The sequence below is a fragment of the Spodoptera frugiperda genome, chromosome 4, assembly GCF_023101765.2.
Source record: "Spodoptera frugiperda isolate SF20-4 chromosome 4, AGI-APGP_CSIRO_Sfru_2.0, whole genome shotgun sequence".
Classification (NCBI taxonomy): domain Eukaryota; kingdom Metazoa; phylum Arthropoda; class Insecta; order Lepidoptera; family Noctuidae; genus Spodoptera; species Spodoptera frugiperda.
Window position 1 is genome coordinate 922,499 of NC_064215.1, and position 21,562 is coordinate 944,060.

The 21,562-nt window shown below is 36.1% G+C and overlaps 2 protein-coding genes across 5 annotated transcripts in view; one reads left to right on the forward strand and one right to left on the reverse strand.

Annotated features, from left to right (window-relative positions):
- LOC118272556 (uncharacterized) overlaps window positions 1-21,562 on the forward strand; it is a 216,507-nt gene that overhangs the window by 95,901 nt on the left and 99,044 nt on the right. For all 4 annotated transcript variants that reach the window (XM_050693329.1, XM_050693331.1, XM_050693330.1 and 1 more), the window contains exons 3-4: window positions 3,223-3,682; window positions 19,957-20,024. In XM_050693329.1, coding sequence (XP_050549286.1) covers window positions 3,223-3,682; window positions 19,957-20,024 — 528 coding nt within the window. The remainder of the gene's footprint in view (window positions 1-3,222; window positions 3,683-19,956; window positions 20,025-21,562) is intronic.
- LOC118272541 (uncharacterized) lies at window positions 626-2,640 on the reverse strand. The gene is made up of 2 exons (XM_035589121.2): window positions 2,517-2,640; window positions 626-1,472 (listed from the first exon to the last, which is right to left on the reverse strand). Exons 1-2 carry the CDS (start codon window positions 2,548-2,550, stop codon window positions 673-675), a joined length of 834 nt encoding a protein of 277 aa, XP_035445014.2. The 5' UTR covers window positions 2,551-2,640; the 3' UTR covers window positions 626-672.

Sequence of the window (21,562 nt, forward strand, 5' to 3'; positions counted from 1 at the left end):
TTAGTTAACATACTGTATTTACATACACATTAATTTATGTTAAAAGAACTTGCAACTTCTTTTATTTATTTGTTTTTACTTTTACATCTACTATTGTTTCTCTCTGTATCACCCGAAGGTTAACTGTTAGAGAATCCCACTAGGCAATAAGTTCATCATTGTAACTGCTGTACAAGAAGCGTGAATATAAAAAAAGAATAATAACTGAAGACAGAAGGTTCCTTAATTAGGGACTAACGAAATTAATCGACTTAGTATTTCATGGATCTCACCACTTTTTATAGTAGAAAAGCTGAGTTACGAGACTCGGTTATTTACTGGAGGTTTATGACACAAGTATTTGAATTTCATTTTTATATATGTCTCTAAAACTGTTGTAACTACAAACTTACAATATGTGATTACAGGATCACCTGGTGCCATTTAGACATTCTGTATATGCTGAAACACGACCATTTTATTGTCCTTCAGTGTAGTTGTGCTATTATTATTTTTTGTTGTTTTATTTATTTAAAAGGCACTGGACGACAGACGAGGCGTATGCCAATACTATCTACGACGATGAACCGTCTGACATCAATAATACCGGTAGACTGTTTTTCTTGTTTTTGAATTAAAGAAAATATAAGTACAATGTCTTTAATATACAAGAAATACATAAAGCTATGTACATTATTTTTTTTCTAAACTTACATCATAGAAAAATGGGTCAAACAACATGTTCCTGTCGTATTCCGCTTTCTTTATCATGGCTACTACATCCCTGATATCTACGTCCAGGCGCATTATTTTTTGCAACATTTTTACTTCGTAATAATGATGATCGACGGCGTATTGCTTATATGCCCATTGCAACCATTTCTGCGTATTTTTCAAGTGTCTCAGTAACGAAAATAAATATCCCAGTCGATACCGGAAATTGCCAGAGTATTTCTTTTTGAGGACTTGGCTGAGAACAAGCTTGTATCGAGCTATGTATGTAAAATGTTCCACCACTTGAAAAACTGCCCATTTAGTCAATTCAAAGGACTTTTGACTCGGTTGGTTCTCTCCGGGGTGATATTCTTCTCTACGTGTAAGAAACTTCGTGTTTCTGTGCTTTGCAACTAATTTGTCAAATTTTTCAGTTATAACAGTTGGGTCATCAAATTCCATATACTCTGATATCGACGGCAAGTCTGTTGTTAATACTTTCATCAGTTGTCGTTTAAGCATTCGTGTTTTCATTCGTTTCATTTCAATCTTAGATTGTCTTACTATCTCTGGTGGAACGGGAGTCATAGGGTCACCTTCTGTAGTCACGTTTACACTGAAATTGTTTCGTGACTGTTTGACTGTGTCGTTAAAACGATAGCGTAGTTGATTAAGTTTAAATCTCATTTCATACAGATCATCGATTTCTGGATCCAATATTTCAGCTGGGTTTATATCAAATATTTCATTGCTTCGTCGTTTTGAAAGTGTACATAGTGCTGAAAAGAACAATTTAATAAGTGATTACGTAACATAATGTTTTCACACTCAAAATACATAATTAGGTAAGAAGGCTTACTACAATTTTAGGTAACAAAATTAAAACTACTTCTTGTTAATCGAAATAATAAGCATTCGTTTAAACATATTAATATTATATCTGAGTGGCATGGCAGTGACCCGACTAAATCGAGATGTTAATGATGGGATTACACAATACCCATAATTCATTTCAAAGGTCTTTCAAACCAATAGGCTCTAATGCTCGCGATTTTTGTTTTTTCAAACGTTACTCCACACTGCGAGTTTTTCCTGTATCGTTTACACGATGATAAACGAGGTCGCCATCCCCAATGACGAGAACCTCGTGAAAGCTGAGAAAGATAAACAAATAAAATTCTTGACTTGGCTCACGAGGTTGTCGACATGTGGAATGTGGATTCGGCTATCATTGTCCCGATACCGTGTCGGCCAATGATTTGGTTCCTAAAAGCCTCGACATCCATCTTAGGAGGCTCGAGTTAGGCCGGTGGATCAAGGCCCTGATACAGAAGCAGTTCTCCTAGAAACGGCACGTATTGTGTGTGAGGAGGTTTCTGTCTCTGGAACCCTAACCACCGGTAGCTTGGACCATACTCCCGCTTAGGCTAATATTTTTATATTTAAAAATGTAATATTCGATAGATCATATTCGATATTATTTAACATACTGAGAAACGTAAACTGCCCAACGCTAGTATTATGAATAAAATATAAAATTAAAAATTATTCCACAAATGGCACCCGCAAAAAATACCAATGGGTGCCGTAAGTGGAACATCGCCGGTGCCTTTAGCTTGGGCGCCACTTAAACGGGTTCCCAATGTGGATTTCCCTCAAGTAAATATATGAAATAACTGATAAGAAATGAAAAAGTGTTACATTGTTTTAAAATATACGTAGAGAGGCGACGTCATGTATTGAGTCCTTTTAATTTATATTCATTCTATACATATATCAACTGTTTAAAGTATAAAAAATATATTTAAAATACATCTACTTACTTAGTGCTGCTAATAAAATAAATCTCAATAACATATTGCACCACGTCGACTGCAACACGACTACATGTAAAATTAATGAATTTATCGTTAATTGTAAGTTTGATTAATTAGTTTTTGATTACTAATTGTTTATTGGTAGTAAATTGTAATGCGTTAGAATCGTATTATGTTCCACTAGCTGTTGCCCGAGACTTCGTCCGCGGATAATAATGACTTCGGACAGAATTTCAGATTTACCATTAATCTTTTCCATAATATTTTCTTATAACAATGCCAATAAATTGTTTTTATTTCTTTTTTTTAATTCTAAGGCTGTGTAATAAATGTCATCAGAAACAATTCAGTACCTACGTTTTGTTTATTGTGTAATACACGTACAAAGTACTCAGATTTATTTGTCCATCAAAAGCTTCATAGTTAAACATATAATTTAAACTGTTAACATTCTTCATTACGTATAACAACAATAACATAAAACACAACTTATCCTCTTAAAACAATAACAAATTTGTTACAACTTTCAACTTAACATAACTCATCAATATGCTTATTTACACTTCCACAACATTTTCACTAGAAACTCGTATCACTACTAAAACTGGTGCACAAAGATTGGCATTAGAAATATTTGTTATCAGTTTATAGCCTAGGTTTATTTTTATAATAAAATATCAATATTTAACATATAATTTCTTAATCTTTCCAGTTCACCTTCAGTTTGAGGAGCTGACGCTACGCGACTACGTCCTGCACTCGATAGTGAACAACTTTATCATAGGGAACTTCACCCCTACTACCTTCGCCGAGCGGCCGTGCAGGGATGACTCTCTTCCATACTTCTTACCGAAACACAGGCGTTCCGAGCGCTCGAAACATATGAAAAAGACCAAAAGATACGGGGATACCTACAGGACATTCGGAGACTATAGTTTAAAAAGTGTAGATAGCCTTAGTGATGGGTATTACTTCAGACCAAAGTATCGTAGTTATAGTAGAGATGAGAGGTCGGTGTACAGAAGGATTGCGAAGAGTTTGCGTATGAGAAGACGGTATCTGCCGGCGAAGGTGGTGAGTGGACCGCTGGCCAGCAGGACGTCGGTGCTGCTGCAGTGGTCGCTCAACGACGCCGTGCATTTAGATAGTGAGGGGACTAGTGTTGTTTTTAGGTGAGTGCTTAATTTGCTATCATTTTCTTTTTGTAGTATTTACAAAAACTTTAATCATGTGTCAATTTCTATTTTTAGAAGAAGGTTTTTTATTTCAGACAGCTAGTGTTGGAAAATAATTTTCTACTGGAATAATGCAATTATTACTGGAATAATACAAAAAACGAAAAGCATCGCTAAACGATTGTTGCGGCAAATAGGTACCCAAAGTGTCCCAATCAAGTCCCACCATTTCAAAAGTAGACTTCAGAATAGAAACGTTAAAATATCAGCAAACTAAATAAAAAAGCGCTCTAGAAGATTTTGTATTCGTATAACAAAATTGCATCACTTTTTAAAAACGCTGCATCCGAATATAATGTGGAGTTTTGCAAAACATTTTGTTTGAATTGCGGCCGCAAACAGTTTCCAGTCCTTTGTAGCATTACATTCATTGTTCCTTGGCCTGTTTACGATGTCGAATTAAAAAAATAACGGCCCGACGAACTTTTCCGCCCCTTGGTCGCCATATTTGATGATAAATATGAGTGGACTGCCTCGTTGGTCGAGTGGTCGCAACTGCGACTGTCGAACAAGGGGTCTCGGGTTCGATTCCCGGGTCGGGCAAAGTATTACTGGGCTTTTTTCGGATTTTCGAAAAATTTCTCGGTAGCACGGAGTCTGGAATTGTGTCCAGGATATGGCAATAGGCTCACCCCCTATTACATGGGACTTATAACCCAAAATGTTGAAAAGTGGGTGTCGTAATGTGCATGTGCTCTGCCTACCCCTTCGGGGATAAAAGGCATGACGTTGTGTGTGTGTGTGTATGAGAGAGTGTCGTCGTGTGACGCGCTCTGTCGTTTTTTCTGGGGCCATAGCACGAGTTTGCTTTACGTTCAACGAGATCGAAACGAGAGCGCGTTTGGCGCTCTGATTGGCTGATTCATTCGGGCAGTGCCAATCAGAGCACCGAACAGTGTCCTGGTTTCGATTTAATTTTTTCCTTACCATTATCGTCATAATGAGTATCACGATGATTGTAAGAAAAATCATCCATCGTATCAGCCACAAGACGTTCACTGCTGATCATAGGCCTCCCTTAGTGGCGTCCATACCATGTTCGGGAACATAATCATTTGGACGGCGGCAGCGTCGATCACTTACGAATCTTACCATTAAGTAATCGTACTGATCCCTCTCTATTCGTTCGTCTCAAGTCCACGTGTATGCTAAGATCTGTAAAAAGACGCAATGGATTTTGATGAGAAGGTTATTATATGTACACACACACAAACACACGTCAAGCCAAATCAAAATTGCTACAAGTGCCACGTAAAAATAATTTTTATGGTAGACGCACCGCTTCGTTCATGATACCTGCTATACTCAACCAGACTCCTGTTGACTTTAGAGACTCACTAAACAGTAAAAATCTAAAACGTAAACTGAAAGATTACTTCATTGACCTAATCAATGCATAACTGTAATGAGCGCGTTGATCCAATCGCTGGCCATGGCATGCTAAGACAGACCCCAGAGGTCTAATTGTGTGCCTAGTTTAAGTTATATGTGTAATGTAATATGTGAAAGAAATAAATAAAAACAAAAGAAAAAAAAATGTAGATATATGTATATTACTGTTATTAAAAACATTAATATCCGCTAGTTAAATAAATATATAATGTTATTACTACCAGAACTCACAGATACAATGCTCCGGTAAACACGTTCGATGATTATTTTCCGTACGGTTTATGTTGTGCGAGCCTCGTAAACTGATGTACCACTGGACTCGTCCTACCATATTTTAGTACCAATTTCTTGTTTCTACCTACTTAGCTTCTGATTGTTTTTATAATACTGTTTTATTAGCTCGTATCCTTTTAGTTAGTTCGTGTTGATGACTTACTTGACTGCACGGTTGGCGCGGTGGCTGGGCAACCGCCTGCCACGCAACGTGTAACGGGTTCGATTCCCGCACGGAGCAACTCTTTGTGTGATTCACAAATTGTTGTTTCGGGTCTAGGTGTCTTGTGTATGTGAACTTGTATGTTCGTAAACGCACTCACGACGTAGGAGAAAAAAAGGAGTGGGGCAACGTTTTATAAAAAATAAACTTTTGCTGTCTCTTACCTCATTATTGTTAAAAAAATATATAATATTATTGTGGTTTAAGAAGGTCTTATATAGTGTACTATACCTTGTTATGTTTTTGTCCTAAAATACAAATTTTTATTTCGTTTATCAGGCGGAAATTTACACAAATAAAGCAACTAAAATAACAAATTATTTAGGTGACACATTATTATAATTTAAATCCGTGACTTCGTGCGCGTGGAATATTGACTTCAGAATTTGTATTAACTATTCTCCGAGTTATTTCTACTTGAGTGTTTAAAGAAGTTAACAACGTAACCAGTACATCAATAACAGGCCTCATGCATCATTTACCATTCAAAGTATACCAAGCAGTTTAAAACGGGCTGACGAAGATAAATTACCGTTTTTCCGCGGCCCAAGTGACACACTGCCAGTATAAGTACCGGCTAGCCATTTTATACTCTAGTAGTAATATTATTAAACTAGCTGTTGCTCGCGGCTCTGCCTGCGTGTTGGTCGCTTTTTGCATAACCATCACTACATAGTATAAAACAAAGTCGCTATTTTTGTCTGTTTGTCTGTATGCATTTTTAAAATTACGCAACGGATTTTGGTGCGGTTTTTTGTAATAGATAGACTGATTCAAGAAGAAGGTTTATATGTATAGGTAATACAGGCATAATATATCACCAATGCACTCATGCGAAGCTGGAGCGGGTCGCTAGTATGATATATATTAAGTCTTTGACTGCCAATAGAAAACTGTTGAAGGCAAATCCTCCGCTAACGTCGGCCACCGGTGGTAACCGCCACGGCGTTCAATGTGTTTAACTTAAAAAAAAATAACATAAAAAAACAGTAGATTAATTTATTTGACCTTAGAAAATTTTCTTCTAGAAGATATTTTTTATAATTTTTAAATTAACTAATAAAGCATACGAATCTATCGAGACTGCGATTCGGTAAACGTTTCCGAAGCCCGAGACAAAGCATGGCGCTCACGATCAGTACTCAATCGATCCCGTCCCGTCAAACCCCGCTCCCAAATGTACCAAACACTTTTCTTTAACCGCATTAAAATCGGTATAGCCATGGACAAACGTGACTCTTTTTTTTTAAGTCGGTTTAAAAGTGATAATGAATACTTCTTTAGGGAACAGAGAGTATAGTTCCCTAAGAAAAGGAGGATCCTCCGACCAGGCGAGGTGATCAGCCTGGCGGGCTTTCTGCCCAACTGTTGTTCGTTGGGATTTTCTATCCGTGTTATTTCGCATGCAAACTTCATATGTGCGATGCAGGGTATTTGTGACGTCATCCGTTGATTTGCTCGTCGATAGTCTATGTGCGACTCTTGTCATCGGTCACTTGTCAGGTGTCGCCACAACTCTTTATTTTTTTCAAGTCGGCTTTAAAGTGATTATAAATAACGGGTGTCCCCTACAAACGCAAGATTTAAATTTGGCGGCATTCGAAGTATCATTGTTTGACATTTGAACACGTGTTATTTTTTGTTAGTATAAGGTACGAGGTTAGTAAAAATGGAGCGCTACACGATTAAAAATGAGCCAGGTCAAGCGCAAACAGTCAATCATGGTGTTCGGTATTGTAAAATGATAACCAGTCTTTTCGTACCTCGAATTGAAGAAATGGATTTGGAAGGCATGTGGTTTCCACAAGATGGCGCCACATGTCATACAACCAGAGAAAAAATTAAATTGCTGCATCAGACATGTCCCGGTCGTGTTATTTCACGTTTTCGAGACCAGAATTGGCCGCCTAGATCATGTGATTTATCACCATTAGACTTTTTTCTTTGGGGTTTCTTAAAGTCGATGGTTTATGCGAATAAGCCGACGACGACTCAAGCCGTTTTTCCGCGGCCCAAGTGAAACTGCCAGTAAATTGGACGCTGTATTAATGAAATAACGCAGCATTTATGCAAAACGGTCATTGAAAATTTCATTGAAAGATCGCGTATGTTTCAGCAAACCAGAGGCAGCAATCTGCCCGATGTATTGTTACATAGATAACCTCATACTCTCTACTTTAAGATATTATAAAGCTTTCACGATTTTTTTAAAAATATCTGCGTTTTAATTTAAAATTTAAATCTTGCTTTATCTTGTTGGGTCACCCTTTACTTCATATTATACAATCTGCGAATTTTCGTCTCAATCTGTCTAGCCGTTCGGACATGATTGATTAACAAACATAATACTTAAGTAATGTATTTAACAATATTCTTTCAAATATTCTCAATTTTTTTGTACGTGGGTAACAATTAAGAAAATCCTAGTTTTGTTTATAATACTAATGTGTAATTAAGGTATACAAACCAACCTAATATTTGTTTTAAAGAAGTCTATCTTTACTTTACGGTAATAAGTTCCAAATTAATATGAAAGAACAAATTTTTTTTTATTCGATATAAACTAATGCTTGACTACAATTCCACCTGATGGTAAGTAGTGTTCCTCGTCAAAACATTACGTGAGTAAAGGTGCTCCCACACTTACAGAGAAATTAAAGTATTTAATATTAATAGTTCAACCATTTATCGTTAAGAGTATTTTATAAAAGTACAAAATAACGTGTGTGCCTACAATGTACTTAAAAACGAGGCTGTAACAGGGTTTTAAGCTTAAAATTTTACAAACAAAATGCCTCCACTAAAATAATCCGATTACATTCGGCGCACTACTTGTTCAGTGGTTCTTTTTTTGTGGGGGAAAATCATCCCAAGCCTTCTCCTGACTTGCGAGAGGGAGTGTCAGACTCTTACTGACTAAAAACCACCCCGTTCTTGCTCCAGCCTTTCGAGCCGGAGTCCCGGTAAATCCACTAGGTAGTCCGCAGCTCCAGATCAGGCATCAGCCCTACTGGGCCCCATCTGTGGTGGTCTGATAGCTCTTTAAGGCGCGCGCGGAAAGCGACGCGCCGCACGCACGGGGATTGGCCCATTTATAGGCTGTTGATGTGATGATGTATGATAAAGATAGATAGTTTTATTGTAACTTTCGTGAGACATACTAAATTAATTATTATGTTATCGGCTTACTCATGTATTTGTTTGACGAGGAACTCGACTAGTTTCAAGCCATGCAAGAGGCTCATATTCATGATGCAGCCTTCCGCGACACACGACGCGGCGATTGTGGCGCTGCTACTGACGACTCGAGTTTCTCGTCAAACAAATACGTGAGTAAGCCGATAACATAATAATTAATAAAGATAGATAGATTATATTTTACGGAATATGGTGGCCAACGAGCAGATAACGCAAGCGATTATCTAAAGGTAGTGAATGCTAGAATAATAATATGTAAACTTCACAGCAGTGTGTCACGATATCACGGATTAATGTCGATGTAATTACAAGGGAACAATATTGAATTGTGAACAAATCCCCGATGGCCGGTGATCGGTGATCGATCGCTCGCTCAAGCCCTACTTAATGAACACTACCTCCCCCTCGATCAACAAATTAATACAGAACACACACCTTGTTCATGATTTCAATTAAAAAAAAATCGACAACAATGTAAAGAAAAGAGTTATTGAAAATGGGGTTATAGAAACTTCAGCGTTCATATGACACACACTAATTATTCCCACGCTGGAGGTTCATCCTAATACGGATTGTAGCATAAAGTTTGGTACTGTTTTAAACTCTAGTACTGTGTGCGGCGTATGTCATCTTCTGTCATCACCTGAATGTTGACTGAACCTGTCTCGTTTCTTCATATTTACAACGAAACCTTAATATGTAGTTAAATAAAATTCTTTATTAATTCTGGGATACAAATATCTGGGATATAAAAGAAAGCTCTATTACGTCTAGCTCGGCTAGTAAAATATATTTTCCTCGGACAGCCATTACTACACACGGGTACAAATACAAACTCCATGTCAATTCCAAGAATTAAAAAAATCCTGAATGTAATCCCAAGATTAAATTCGTATACTAATTCATTTCATATAGAAAGGAATCAAAAGGAAAGCTCGTTCACTTCAGTCATTAGCTCTAAAACGCCATTAGTCGGCAAGTCAAACAAACCAGAATTTCAATTTACTTAATTGAATTAAAACTTGAGTTTATGCACATTTTTTGCGTTCCTCCCATAAATGTTTAATTTGAGGACCTTTTTTACCATTACCGCCATATTTCTGGGTATCAGAAGCGAAGCGAAGGCACATTACGAGTAGGTATCATCAAGATATTTTAATAGCGTCTGCAAAATGTATATCTTAATTACGTCGATTAAAAATGCATTCCTTTCTACTTGAACGTTATTTAAATTCGAGATTTTTAACATGGTTTTACTAAATCAACATGTATGAACTGTCATCAAATCTAAGAATCAGAATTACTCACACTTCTAATATTAATTAGATGTGCATGCAATATTATGGTACCATCGACGTGGTTTGATGATGCAATTGAAAGGTGATGGGATCTTGGACTAGTAAACATATCAAGTTTGGGTTCATTAGCTGTGTCTATTTTTGCTGATGACGAGAACATAATTAGAGCTCTTACATACGAATGGCATGTTGATAACGGCAGAGGTAACTGCAGCCGTCAACGTGAGTCGGCGGCTACCGTTGACGCATCGATGGCAGCTGTCGACCCACAGCGACACTTGCAGTTGTAGCGTCGACAGCTTGCAGCTGTAGCATCGTTGCAGTTGAGATGTCGACGGCAGCCGTCGCACCGACCTCTGCCGTTGGCAACGTGCTGCTCGTGTGTAAGAGCTCTAACTTATTATGTTTAGGTGTACACTCGGTTGCATAACCAATCGGTTTCGAGTATATTTGTTCTGATGCCCTGAAGATATATGGCTCTAACGAGAACCTATCATAATGAACTCCATATTATTATAAAATGTCGTCCAAATGTAACTACAAATGTCATCCCTATGCGACCCTTAGTAATGTGTGTTTATATACGTCATAAAAAAATCGAGAAGAACTGTGTCAAAAATAAGAAAGTTACAAATCTTATAAAACGCTTATGGGAGAAGGTACTTTTTTAAATCACTCGATTTATATTACGCCAACTATTATTAGCGGAGTGTGCGCGGGGATCGCTTTGGTCAAAGTCCGTGCAACACTGCACTAACTCATAGTTAGCGTAGATTAGTGCGTAAAAATCGTGTGTATACTTGTTCGTTTGTAAAATGAACTACTTAGCGACTTTTACATAGTAAATACTTATGCACGTGCTAACGTATTAATTAGTTTATTAATGATACGTTGACTATTCTTTTTGTAAGTAAGTACATGTTCTTTATAAAAATATTGAAATATGCATCAAATGATTGATCATGCATGATACGACCTCCCGTACTACACTACGCTAACATAAGTTAGACGTGTATAAGATGTAACATTTTTTTTATGAATTACGTTTATATACGGCTAACTTGCGCTAAATCAAAAAATAGAAATAATTAAGGAAATATAAATATGAGATATTACAATGAATAAATTAAATATTAAGCATACCAAATTTCAAAAAAGTATCTTAATTAATGTAAAAGTTATCACGTTTTTCCCTTTAAACGCCTCTACTATAAAGTACGCTTTTTGAGTTAGCATAGTATAAATTGCTGGAGTCGAAATGTCGTCCAAATGTAACTACAAATGTCATCCCTATGCGACCCTTAGTAATTGGTCCGCCAATCGGAAACTGTGTCATTAGACCTCCACACCCTGCCCTCCCCCAATGGGAGAAGATTAATAACTTTAGTTAATTCCCGTAGAGTTTTCATTGCTTCCCTTTCGTTTATAATATTTTTCGATATTAAAACTTTAATTTGAATTGTACATAATATAGCGTTTGCTTTATTTATTAGATGAATATACAAAATATACATAATTCAAATAATATTAAGATCTATATTTGTATGTGCATACGTTGTAAAAATCAATTGCTGTTCGTTAGTGTAGCTAAAACTACTAATTTAGGTTTTGTTTTATTTGTCCAGGGAAGGTAAAGCTTAAGAATAAAATGATTGAAGTGACGAGCCATATTTCCCAGATTTGTTTTTTAAGAGATCTGAGAAGGAGAGGGTGTTCAAGTATAATCCACAGGTGACCATCAAGCACCTAAGGATTATATACGACTACAATATCTCATACATCCCTACTACACAGCCTGTCTGACGAGAAACCAACATTAATTCCTTGGTAATAAATCAGGAATCCTCACCGACTTATCTATTACTTACAATTTAATATTGTACTCAATGAAATGGTCCATTTTTACGGTCCCGCACCCAGATGGTAAAAACGTGAACCCTTATTACTCCGCTGTCCGTCCGTCCGTCCGTCTGTCTGTCTATCTGTCACCAGACCAGTCGACAGAATATGTAGGTATTTCTGTTGCCGTTATAAAAGTAAACCGTCTATCGTATTCGGGTATATCTGTAATAGTAGTTAGTGCAATAAATAAATACTAAAAGTAAAACAAAATAAATAATTAATGTCGGGCTTCCATATAATAAAGTTATTGCTACTACCGTTTATTGCTCGATTGAATAAATTAAGGATTAAAAGTCAAAAGTCAAAATCATTTATTTCAAATAGACCAGGAAGGCACTTTTGAACGTCAAAGCAAATATAATAATATTAATAACGTCTGCCTGTCGGTCAGTCCTCTAGTGAAGCTGTTTGCTCGTTCCAAAGTGTAGATTCCTATAGAGAAGAACAAGCAAGGAACTCCATAGGATTCCTTATATATTATATATTATTCATAGGACTCTTTTTCAATCAGATTCACAATACAATTTTTTGGAATGTTATGGAACCATTAGTACTCGAGTCTGACTCGCACTTGGTCGTATTTGCTATTACTTATTATATACCTAGTATAATATTCCCCGGATGGGCTTACTTACCTGTTTTGTATTCGATACCGAAAAGGTAAAATGTGAAACTAAGTAGGGATGCAAATATTTCCTTGTTGGCTTCATATTTTTCCTCGTGCTTCTGCGAATTTGTTTTCTGGATACAAATATGGCTTTTGGAGGCAATGTTGATTTTTTTTAACATAATCAACAAGATTATATGTTGAAATTAATTAATACTTAAGCACATAGTACATTTTTCCTACGATTATCTTTAATAAAAATTCTTACAGTCGCATTCTAGAGCCATTAATGGTATTATGAAGCACCTAGTCTTAGGCAGTACAGTATTGTGAGCAAAGAGTCTCACAAAGGTAGAGGTGGACACCTCTTTTGGGATGCTTTGTCTAATTGCGATAGCGGCGCCACGTGTCTGCACAGCCGTCAAATGAAGCCCTTTGTGCCTCAAACAAAAGGCCAGGATTATAATGCCGTGTCAAAGAATGCTTACAACGGCTTTAGAAACGTTCACTGTGTACCTACTAAGTATGTTTCGGGTAAGTATAAAATGTTCTATATATACGAATCGGGAGTGAAGTTTTTCGGCTAAACTTCAGTTCGCATTCTGGTCTACCACCGTACGTATCTACGTAAATTAGAAGGGCAATGAATGCTCTACTAGTTTCGACTCAGATGCTGTTCATCATGAGCAGCGTGCGCTGACACGGCGACTTCGCATAGCCGACTGAGTAGGCCGTGATTTTTAGTTAATATACAGCATGCATGAAAGTCAAATTATTTAAGAAAAATTTAAAGGAAATCATAACAGACATAAGATATGATTCTTAAAATAAAATATGGCATAAAGCTGGAATATCTTGGGTTTTATTGCATAGCTCTCACCTTCTCAGAACTGAGCTTATAATAAAAATATCCATTAAACACCAAAGAATGAGTCCTCTTTACGAGTTTCAACTCTATAATAAAGTATATTAACTTCATTTTCTTTTGTCACGTTAATTTCTTAAGCTATAGAATAAAGTAAGTAAGACTGAAAGGTATTTGTCATACTTAGCAGCCTGTAAGCTGGCTAGATGCTTCTTATGTTCTTGTTAAATGTACATTTTCATTAAAGTTTCACAATGTCTTTGCGTACTTTTTAACCGACTTCAAAAAAAGGAGGAGGTTCTCAATTCGACCGTATTTTTTTTTTTTTATGTATGTTAATCGATATCTCCGGCAGTTATAGACCGATTTGAGAAATTCTTTTTGTATTTGAAAGAGTACGATGTCAGTGTGGTCCCATGTAATTTTTTTTAAAGTCTGACCATAAATGTGGAAGATAATCCAGGGAACTCCTCAAAAATGAACAGAATGTGCTCTGCGTTTGAGTTTAAGTGATGTATATTAGCTAATCTTTCTCAGTAACCATAAAATTCAGGACAGATAGTAGCATATCTGGTATAGAATGAGGGGTAGCTTGATGTGCTGTCTGATTTACATGTGTATGTAGGTACCTAATCTGTTTGTGTTTGACAAATGCATATCTCTGGCAGTTATAGTCCGTTTTGAGAAATTATTTTTGTGTTTGAAAGAGTACGATGGCAGTGTGGTTCTATATAATTGCTTTTAAAGTCTGAGCATAAATGTGGAAGATAATCCAGGGAACTCCTTAAAAATAAGCAGAATGAGCTCTGCGTTTACCTTGAAGTGATGCATACTAGCTTATCTTTCTCAGTAGCCATAAAAATTAGGACAGATGGTAGCATATCTGGTATAGAATGATGGGTAGCTTGATGTGCTGTCTGAGTTACATGACTGTATACCTATGTGGGTATCTAATCTGTTTGTGTGTTTGACAACTGACTATGTAGGTATGTAGCTTATGAACAGGTTACTGTTAGCTGTCGGCTCAGCAGATCATAAGTAAGGGTATCAGGTTAATATACATTTGAAAATAATGTAATTATGCGTCAATATGGATAGATATTAATATTATTCATTTAAATGGCGCTGTCTCATATGAGCAGCGCGTTTAATAGGTCGACCCATACTCAAATAAGTTATTCACTAAAAATCAAGAAATAAAAAACAATTTTAACAAAAAAAAAACCGACTTCAAAAAATAAATATTCCAAAACACATTAATATGCACTAAAAAGTAAAAGAAATAATTGCGTATTTTTCAACAACTTAATAGATCAACTAACTTTACTAACTCATCACACACATTATAATGTAAGTAGGTACAATTATTGTTATTTTTGGAGTCGGTGTCAGCCCAGGAAACGCCAACAACTAGCACGGCACGGGCACGGCACGGGCGGAGTGGTGGTTAACTACCTACTTATAATTGGTGTAAAACTGTAATGTTTTGTTGTGATAATAGGTAAATAACAAACCTATCTTAGTTGGCTGACACCGACTCCAGAAATAACAATAATTGTACCTACTTACATTATAATGTGTGTGATGAGTTAGTAAAGTTAGTTGATCTATTAAGTTGTTTAAAAATACGCAATTATTTCTTTTACTTTTTAGTGCATATTAATTTGTTTTGGAATATTTATTTTTTGAAGTCGGTTTTTTTTTTGTTAAAATTGTTTTTTTTTTATACTGGGAATAATCCGGTCGTCTGTCTCAGATATGATTGCCTAATAATACAGGGTCTGAAGTTCAAAATCTGCTGTTCGTCCATTTTATAATGTAGTATATGCTTCTCTTTCTAAGTCAAAGTCAAAGCATTTATTTCAATTAGTCGTAAATTAGGCACTTTTGAAACGTCCAAATTTAATTGTTCGTTAGACTGTCTGTCAGCGAAGCTAGGTGCTCGTTCCAAAGTGTTGCTTCAAATGCAGAAGAATGAGCAAGAAACTCCATCGTTACTCTTATCAATGTGTTTACTTATTGTTTTCGAATAGATAAACAACTCTTACATATCATAAACCTATATATCCACGGCAACTGGTTTTGCCATAGATAGATAAAGTTCAAAACCAACAACAACAGCATTTAAAACGACTTAACAACACTAGAAGTTAGGTCCAATCATTAACATGCCTATACAATGTTTGAGCGGAACCTTGGAAAGAACACTGATGACTATACACCAAACTAATGGAAAACCTTCCCAAATTGTACCACGAGACCCACTATTAAGCCTATAACATAGCCCACATACTACCAACCTTTTCCTTGATGACAGCAGAGAGGAGGGAAAGAGGGAAATAGTAGCTATTTATTGTTGAAAAAAGGCTACAACCTACATAATGTATGAATAATGTATGGCTTGGTGTTAACAGTTGCGCTGACCACGCAATCTTTACCACAGAAATCAATATGCAATGGAAGCTACTAGGCTATTTGTGCTTCGTTTAGTATCAACTTGCTGCTCTACTGTTCTACTGGACACCTACAGAAAGGGAGAATAAAACTTCGCATTTTTTCAAATGGGTTAAATAAAGCTACGTATGTTTATAAGGTGGTTGTAGAGTGTAGTTTTCTGTTATAACTTTCGTGAGACATACTAAATTAATTATTATGTTTTTCGGCTTACTCGCGTAACTCTACTCATGAATATGAGCCTCTCACATGGCTTGAAAACAGTTCGATGAGTAAGTTGAAAAACATAACAATTAGTTTAGATTTATGTTCTTATAAAAGAACCAAGAAGAATCTTTGATAAGTCAGATCCAGAGCACAGATTACCTAGACAGCTATTCATTCATAAAAAAAAATATGAGATAAACCGCCCATGGACATCCGAAACATAAGAGGCGTTTCAAGTGTGTTTCCAGCCTTTTGGTCAGGAATTTAAGGATTGGGGAGTGATTTCCACTACTTTCACTACTTCCAATCAATTTACATTCCATTTTGTGTGCAATAAAACTCGGATAAGAATCAAACATCACAGAGTTAATCCTCTTAAACTGTGCAAAAAAGTAACAATACTCCATTACGAGCTGACAGACAAAACAAACGTGCCGTCTAATTATTTCTTCCATATCACACAAGATAATTCTTAACAATTTAATAAATTCTGAAACAAATCTCAAAGCTACTCAAACATGATTAAGCCAACAAAATATTCTTCTCAGAAATGAACTGAGAAATCTCTTTCATAGACAATTTAAGAACATAAATAAACATCGCTCACCTGACAACATCAAAGAATTAAGAAAAATATTTTTTCTTCTATCCCTCTCTGTTAAACATACTTTTCCTTTTTCTTGTTTAAATATTTATGTTTCGGTTGAACGATGTTTCGAGATCAAACAAAATTTTAATAATTCGCCGGCTATGGCTTATGAAATGCCTCTGGTGTGGCAGTTAAATAAAATGTGATTGTATCAGCATTCTAGGTTCGATTAGCTTATTGATATTGTTGATGGTGTAAGTGCTATTAGTACTTTACATTGTAATTCTAGTATTCTTACACATATACTATTATCTAACTAAAAGTATCCATTAATTTCGTTAGTACAACACTTGACAATCAATAAATGTACCAAACATTAACATGACCGGCTTTAAAATAATAAAATTATAAAAAAATGTCAACATGAATGAATGTGGCTTCAGCTGGCATTCATTAATTGCGCCAATGGTTTGAATAACTACATTATTATGGAATAATAATGTAGCAAATATGCGTCAAAATAATAAATCAAACGCGTAAATCGTAATACATATTACTGTTCGTTCGGCGGTTTGATTGGTCGGCGTGAATGAACCAACTAATCAGAGTGCCGAAAATGCTCTTGTTTCGTTTTTATTCAACGTAAAGCAAACTTGTACTAAGGGTATTGTATTACAGATACTGCTGAGTAAATATCTAATTGCTTATCCTTTCTTTAAAATAATTATATAAAGACAAAGATAAAGATAAAGACATACATAACATATCACAAATTGTGAACAGAAATTACACTCACTCGAATATTTTCACGTCATTATGAAAGATTTACAGAGAAAATTGAAGATGTTTTTCATTTCAATATCATTCTCTCTATTTAACTTGGTTTCGCTTTAATTAGATTTCATGAAATTATGTCGCGGAATAATTTCTGACCGTAATTAATTTCGTTCTTTCATTAACTACGTTTATTTGAACGTATAATATAATATTTTTCTGTTGCTTTAATCTTAGGATTAAAATTAAATTAATTCAGAATTAAATACTTAGTCGAAATATGTTTATTTCGTTTCCATTTTGGTTCATATTCAATTTTATGTTTGAGAACAAATATTACGCATGGTAATTTAATAGAGAATCTCGATTTAATAAATGAACAAACTAAAGTTACAATATTTACACTGACATTATTATAAAGAACAAAGTAAATTCGTCTGTCTGCATTAGAATAATAGGCTAAATGGAATTTATTGCGATTAGCATTCCTAGATAGAAATAAGGTTTAAGTGACGTTTGGAGTATCCGGAGCTGCGGAGTACCTAGTGGGTTACCGGGGCTCCAGCTCGAAAAGCAGGTGTAGGAACGGGGTGGCTTTTAGTCAGTAAGAGTCTAACTCTCCCTCTCGCCTCGCCCAAGGCGAGAAAAGTCATTTCAAATTTTAATAATTTTCCCCCCTATAAAAACTAAAATTGACGTTTGGAGCACTGAAAGCGTAAAACAGTCGAGATAAAATACATGTTTAATGCGTCAATTAATTTGTGGAGCTGTCAAAGTGAAAACATTTATTTCAATTTTTATACGAAAACGCTATAAATACTTATTCCAGTGATTGTGGCAAGTAACTCGCCCAATGTAAACGAGGCTCCACGGTCAAGGTCTGTGGTTGGCTGTGTATCGGTGCGTAGTTTACAGGCAGAGCCGGGCGCTAGTTATTGTACCTGTTGGTGTAATTATGTAGCACACGACATGGATTTCATTGGGCCATTCATTTCGTCTTTGTTTTGTCTACAAATTAGTGTTCAGAGGCGCATTTTAGAAAGGTTTAGCTGCTGAAGATATGCCACAGAATTGATTATACATATACCTATTTGAGTTGTGTTTGATTGATTATTTTCTCTTTGTTTTTTGCATTTGATGTCAAACTGGAGTTTTTATCGCATTAACCTATATTTTCTAATCAATTTAAAAAGTCCCTTACTCCCGAAAGGCCGGCAACGCATTTGTAACTCCTCAGGTGTCAACAAGCAGCGTTAGCACGTCACGTAAAAGAATCATAACCCGCGTATGTACAGTTACTCACTTAAGCACATAAGTCTGGATGTTAATCTATCATTGTGGTAATTCACTGGGCGGTGCGGTCCACTGGCTAATGAAGGACCTGATGGATGGTCGTGACCTTCAGTGACGTCACTCGAAGGGCTGAGCTAATGTAGAATTACATACAGGTATATGTAGTATTAACTTAAGCCAGTGACTCACGTTCTCGGGATAAAAATTACCCCATGTGTTGTTCCAGACCATAAGCTTACCATCAGGTGACACGCACGATGGTTTTCCTCTTATTAAAACAAAAACCTATTTCTGTACCAAATTTCAACCAATTTTTTGACATACACAAACATACATTCTAAGTCTAGGGGAGCCATGCTTCGGCACGTGTGGGCCTGCTGGACCGGAGTGAGACCCAATTGCCTCTAAAATCCCCAAACAACAATTTCTGGGTCACAAAAAAGTAATTTTGTGTGGGATTCAAACCGGCGACTCTTGCTATTGGTGCTGTTATTTCAAAATTAGTCGAACAACCACAGAACAGTCTCAGATTCTAAAAACATGGTGGTACCAAGTTATTGCAAACTGGTGGTACTTCACCACTGTTCACAGATGGTGTAGTGGTGTCCTACAAAATTGTCGCAGTTTTAGTGTTAGACGGAAAAATACCGGCTTATCTTGTGGGGCGGTCGTAAAAAGTTTAGAGGCAGCCCTATTGTGGCCGTGTCAACAAACTCCAGTATAGGTATCCTTTTTTATGGAGAAAAATGGTCCGATTACATCTCCTGTCTTAGGTAAGGCGAGAGATAGTGTCAGACTTTTACCATTACTGACTAAAACTAATCCGTTCATAGGAACGTCGTAGTACATAGGTACTACTGCTCTTCTGACCTGAGCCGCGGATTGTCGGGTATCAGGTATACATATAGGACATTAGCCCTACTGAACCCAATCTGTGGTGATCTAATAGCTTTTTGAGGCACACCGCGCCATACATGGTTCTGGTTCTAGAAGAGATATAGATGAAAAAAACCTTCATTTTCTACTTTAAATCCCTCTCTTACTTCCCCCGTAAAGGCTAGCAACAAACTTATAACTCCTAATAGAGCTACCGTTGTAATGTAATAAAATAATTGAAGCATTATGTTTTGTTTCAGGTTACGATATAGGAAGACGACGAGTGCCACCATATACCAAGTGTTCTTTACTAAAAATTTAAGATTAGGTAAGTACCACGTACAAACATTTATTTATTTATTTGTTGACATACATCCTCTGGTTTTTAGAGCAACGTCACGCCTTTTATTCCCAAAGGGGTAGGCAGAGGTGCACATTATGGCACGTAATGCCTCTATAATATACTAATATACACCCACTTTTCACCTTTATTTTGTGTTATAAGTCCACTGTAATAGGGATTGAGCCTATTGCCATACACTGGGCACAATTCAAGACTCCTTGTTACTGCTGAGAACTTTTTCATAAAACCTATAAAACCCAGCGAACAAATATAATGCAACACCAATTTACACAGATTTAATCAATGCTTCAACTATCAAAAAAAACTTTGACCTATAAATTATAACTAGGTTATCTGTACAAAAAGATAAACAAGATAACATTATCACATTTATCAATTATGAGAACAAAAAGAAACACAAAAACCTGGCTCAACAATTTATCGTGATTCTTAAAGCACTAAGCTAACAAAAATACAACTCTTTAAAAATAAAATCACGACGCGAAGATAATGGTTTACTCGAATCAGTTAAATAGCTCACGAAAAATCTGGTAAAAGCTTTCACTTAATACTTGTAATGTAAAAAACTTATTATGATAACTTACAAACGTTTTATCTGGTTAAGTAAGGGCCAGCGCCAACGAGGAACTTTGGTCCGTTGAGGATAAAGAATAATTTATTTTGCGAAAAGGATCCGCCGACAAATTGACCCCATGGATGCTAGGTACGAGTATTTTGGCAATATCTTCAATAACCCTTAAGAGTTCACCACCAGTCAATTTTTTTCTTATGGAAATATACATCGTATAACTTCTCCCGCCCTGGGTGCGACGAGAGAGAGTGCCAGTCTCTTGCTAACTAAAGACCACCCTGTTCCAACTCCTGCTTGGAAAAAATTTACCATACTTACTTGTTGACGATGTAATGATAGACATACATAAAATAGTATGTGTAAAGAACACTTTTGCAAACTCCTTCTTTAACTTTTACGTTTACCAAGACTAACTTTTACACATTAAAATTGTTCGATTTAGTTCGTCTATAAGTTCTTGTGAAATATCTAATTTTAATTTCCTTATCAAACTAACCTTATCAAAAATAAATAGAACTTAAACACAACAAGGGTATATCCATTCAGAATAAAAGATTCGTCATCTTATCTTCCTTAAGGTAACCTAAGGTAGCCCATTTATAGTCTAACCTTCGAATTATGAACGAACCCTTCTTAAATATGATATTTTCTTCTTACAAATCCACTGTGTTATTTTGGTAGCCTCGGTAACCGGGTCAGCGTGGATCCTTGCGATCAAATCATCCCATAAAGATAAACTTATACACATCACTGATATCCTTTACAAACCGTCGGATCTATCGTCTGCCGCAAACCTCGCCCATTTTTCACCTAAATAAACTCAAGGAGCAAAGCAAAATAGACCCTAACCTGCACAAATAAAATGCATTTTATTTTATACAGCTACTCTTTAAGCTCTTTCGCTATTCGCTAGGGCAGCCATGTTTTAAGA